This window comes from Nestor notabilis, unplaced genomic scaffold, assembly GCF_000696875.1.
Source record: "Nestor notabilis isolate BGI_N333 unplaced genomic scaffold, ASM69687v1 scaffold23908, whole genome shotgun sequence".
NCBI lineage: Eukaryota > Metazoa > Chordata > Aves > Psittaciformes > Psittacidae > Nestor > Nestor notabilis.
The window spans coordinates 1-4197 of NW_009941828.1; the positions used below are offsets into that span (position 1 = coordinate 1).

At 38.7% G+C, this 4197-nt stretch overlaps 1 protein-coding gene across 1 annotated transcript in view; it reads left to right on the forward strand.

Annotated features, from left to right (window-relative positions):
- Positions 1-218: 218 nt before the first annotated feature.
- LRRC31 (leucine rich repeat containing 31) overlaps positions 219-4197 on the forward strand; it is a gene marked incomplete at its 5' end in the record, with an annotated part of 9150 nt that continues 5171 nt past the window's right edge. Inside the window, 3 exons of the mRNA XM_010021096.1 lie at positions 219-386; positions 2833-3000; positions 3861-4028. Of these exons, the coding sequence (XP_010019398.1) occupies positions 219-386; positions 2833-3000; positions 3861-4028 (504 nt within the window). The remainder of the gene's footprint in view (positions 387-2832; positions 3001-3860; positions 4029-4197) is intronic.

The following is a 4197-nucleotide window of genomic DNA, read 5'->3' on the forward strand; positions in this document are numbered from 1 at the left end:
ATATAAAATTCATACAAGTCTGTGAAGCAGATTAATGTCCTTAACATTCAAACTACAGATAAGAAAATTGAGATACAAGTTGTCATGGCTTTATAATGCTGCATTTATCATAGAAAGCATCTTTGCATTAAGATGTGTTAACATCCAGAGCGTGCAGATAACATGCAAACAGAATACCCTTTTCTTTTCCTTTTTTTTTCCCTTTGTTTTTTTTACAGCTTCTTTACTGCCATTTCTCCCAGAGGTGGAAGAGATCAGTCTGTCCTGGAACGGTTGTGTTGGTGGGACTTTGAAAGCTCTCACTGTTCATCTTCATCATGTAAACCTGTTAAAAGTCCTTCGACTTAACAACTGCAGACTGACAGCTGAGGATGTCACCTCCTTAGGTACAGGATTTCATTTACATTCACTTACAGACAGCTTGGGTCTAACATAATCCATCTCATCTCTTCCTGCATCCTACTCTTGCTGCTTCCACAAAGGGCAATATAAACTCCTGCTGTGGAACAGTAGAAAGAACTTGGGCTTATGAGTCGCTCTGCCAAGTTCATTCCTCAGGGTATGAAGATTTCATATTCATAAGGGAACAGAATTCGGTCCTGTTTGCAGGAAAGCATGTTTTCAATGCCTATTAGTTTTTTGTTTTGGTTTTTTGTTTGGTTGTTTTGTTGGTTTTGGGGTTTTTTTGCTGTCTTTGATGTCTAATGATAGACAGAAGAACTGAAACAGAATCCGTCGCAATAGGGTCAGCTTAGGTCTTCATGAGGCAGGACAGATGAGTGCTCATCACCAAAAAAAACAACCCAGAAGTGCTGCCTTGAAGCTTTATGACTTGTTTTTGCAGGCCTGGGAGAAACCTATTCCCCTGATTACTTCTTTGCTTGGAGTGCCTGCAGCCCTGCTCTCTGCAAAGCATGAGATTTAAAAGTTTTAAAGGTAGTGTTATACACTCAGGTTCTGACACTGAGTCACCTCCGGGCCTGGAGTTTACTGTGGGATGGGTCTGTGGTACATATCAAAAAGGAAGGCAGACTCAATCAACTGGGAATTCAAAAACTACTGCTTATTTTGCAATTTCTAAAAACCACTCAGAGTTATAAAGCTGGGGTTTATGTCATTCATATGTAGGCTTTTTCCAGGAAAGGCTCAGCAGTAAAATGATGTATATGGTGGTAGCTCAAAAGTGGGTCACGCTGTCTGCTGGGGAGGAAAACTACATTTCTAATCTCTACAAAAGCTGGTGAAAATAATTGGTCCATTTTTGATTTATTCCTCTTCCCCTTCCCTCCCCCCCCAGTTTATTTCATCCTTAAGTTTTATTGGTTACTGGTTATATTTCCAATCGATTTATTCTGCCTGGTTCTTCTGTGCAGTTTCCTTCCCTCTTCTGGCTTGGCCTCTGCTGAGACAGATACAAAACTGATCATAGGACTTGAATTTCCAGTCAAAATGTGATGCCCTTGACATGTAAAATAGCAACACTCAGTTTATGTCGGTTTTGGCTACGATTTTGAAAACAGCATGTGTATTTAGGCCAGTACTGCCTGTTTGACTATGTTCATATCTATCTGTGGAAATGTGGCCACTTGTGGACTCGGTGCATTGTGCTTAGAAGTCATATAACCATAATATCAGCCTCTCCTATGTGAATGCTTAGAGCTGCGACTGTGAGAAGTGATAGGAAACCATTCCTGTAGTGTTTTATTTATCTTCTGGGTGGAAAATGTGTCTGACATACTCCCCATGTCAAACAGAAATGGACTATACTGCAGAGGCAACACCATTTCTCACTGTAGAGCATTGCTTAGTGTTCAAGACTGAGGCAATAATTTTGAATAAATGCAAAACCAGAAATTGAGACGTGTCCTTTTCTCTCAAACCTAGATATTAACTTTCAACAGCAGAAATAATTATTTTTCTATTATAAAACTTTTGTGAAGAATTAATTTGGAAAACACACAGATGTGTGTTTTATTATTACTAGAATGCAATTCTTAATTGTTAGGTTGATGAAAAGACTTTATGTAAAAATTTGTGTATGACACTTTGAAATTGTATTTGTATATGGTCTGATTAATTGATCTTCTTTGGGAATGAGTTTATGCAAATACACACCTGCCTCCCTCCTCTAAATAAGAAGTTAGGAAGCTGGTTTTTGCAGTGGCATGTTAGTATTACAAGGAAGCACTAACCCAGTTCACACTGGGAGGTACGTCAAGACGGGAAAAGGTGAATTTTTCTGAATGTAAGCAAAATCAGTGCTGTCTGCCTTGAAATCATGGGGAAGTTAGTTTGGGTCAAAACCATGCTCATTCTTGATTCCCTATGAAGTGAGTCAGAAGTTCCTGTCAGAAATGAAACTTTTACATTTCAGAAATAGTTGTGAGAGGGCCTTCTTCCATCCCCTCCAAAATGACCTGTGGTCACAGTACAGAGGACGCTGGAAGTTTGCCAAAGAAAATAGAGCCGAACTACACAGGGCAATAAATTCAGACTTGTCATTTGTATTGGTTTCCCTATAGGCTAGACTTTCTGGGTCTTGGCACAGGTCTACAATTATGGCCAAACAGTCTGATGAGGATTTGGGAACCTGAATAAATTGCAGGTCTATGTGTACTGTGACAACAACTTGTGATCTATATTGACTCTTAGACAAGGTGACTGCAGTAGCAACAATTCATGGCATTTATCAATTTTTGTGGCAAACCATTTGAAATACAGTAATTTGAAAATGAAGTGCCTAACCTTCCTCTTTAATATATTCCAAACCTTAGTTTTCATTGTGCGCCAAAATTGATATCCAGAATGAATCACCTTAGACTTCTGTTACAGGAGAAGCATTTGAAATTGTTTCTCAACTTGAAGAACTGGATTTATCATGGAACAGTAACATAGGTGGAAAACTATCACTCCTGACAAAAAAAATCCAGAAAGGATGCAAGTTAAAACTTCTGAAAATTACAGACTGTAACCTGACAGCAAAGGATGGAGAATCCCTTGGTATGTGTATCCCTCTAGCTGGACTGAGGCTGGCTTCACAGAGACATAACCCGTTTGACTTAGATCATGGCTGTATTGAGCTCAGTATTAATAGAAAGTTAATTTATTTCAGGCTCTGAATTATAACAATATTTACCACACAGTGTTGTGTTTTAAAAGAAAGTTGTTCTTTCTAATCACATGAGATACGGTTGAGAAGAAAAATAGCTAGATCTAATCCACAGTCTGGCTGCCTCAGTGGTCCAGGGTTGCTTGATCCTTTGAGATCCTAAGCAAGTCATATATGCCAGAATTTCCAACACTGATTGCTTGAAATGAAGCAATTGAATAGGTAGTTAGCTATGGGATGGGAAAGAAGGCCTGAGCGATGGGAATTCAGGCTGAGTGGGCAAGCACTGACCACCCCTCCTCTCTTTCCTCTCTACATAGCTTAATCCTATGTGGTCTTTTGATATGATTCTGTGTTTTAAAAGATATTTTCTCCCTAAAGAGAAGCCTTTGTGCTCTCATCTTCACTGTAGGTGATGGCCCTTACGCAACATATATTCCTATATATTTTCATTAGAAGTTTTTCTTTCTTGTTGTACTCCTGCTTTTTATTCCCCTGTATTTTCCTAACTATCCTTGTATGTTTTTCACCTTTATTTTCAGACAGTTTTTTTTCACTGATTTTCTTTATTACTATCAATTCTTTGTTTTGCTGTATTTTTAGGTAGAACAGGAACTTAGTAAGTCTAAACCACACATATAGGCAAACCTTCCTACCTCATCCTGTTTGTCATGGTGCTGTATTTTTCTAGGATTCATCTGTATATATTCCAGAAAAATACCAATTCTGGTTTTCTTTTCTTTTTTCCCAGCTGAAATTCTAAATGTGATCCCAAACCTCGAAGTATTAGATCTCTCTATCAACAAACACATCAGCTGCAGCATGAAGGTTATTGCTCAGGCTCTGAAAAATGTGCCAGGCTTGAAAGAGTTAAACTTGCACATGTGTGGATTAAAGCAAGACAGCCTCCAGGACTTAGGTTAGACTTTACGTTCAGAAAGAGTTGCATTCTGAATAAATTGTACATCTGAAAACCATTTAAGAAAGGCAATGAGGTGGGATTTTGCTGATGGTTTGGCAGTATTAGTGGGCAATCGTTATTTGCTGTTTGAGGATTGATAAAAGACTACAGACACTTTCAGCAGGGG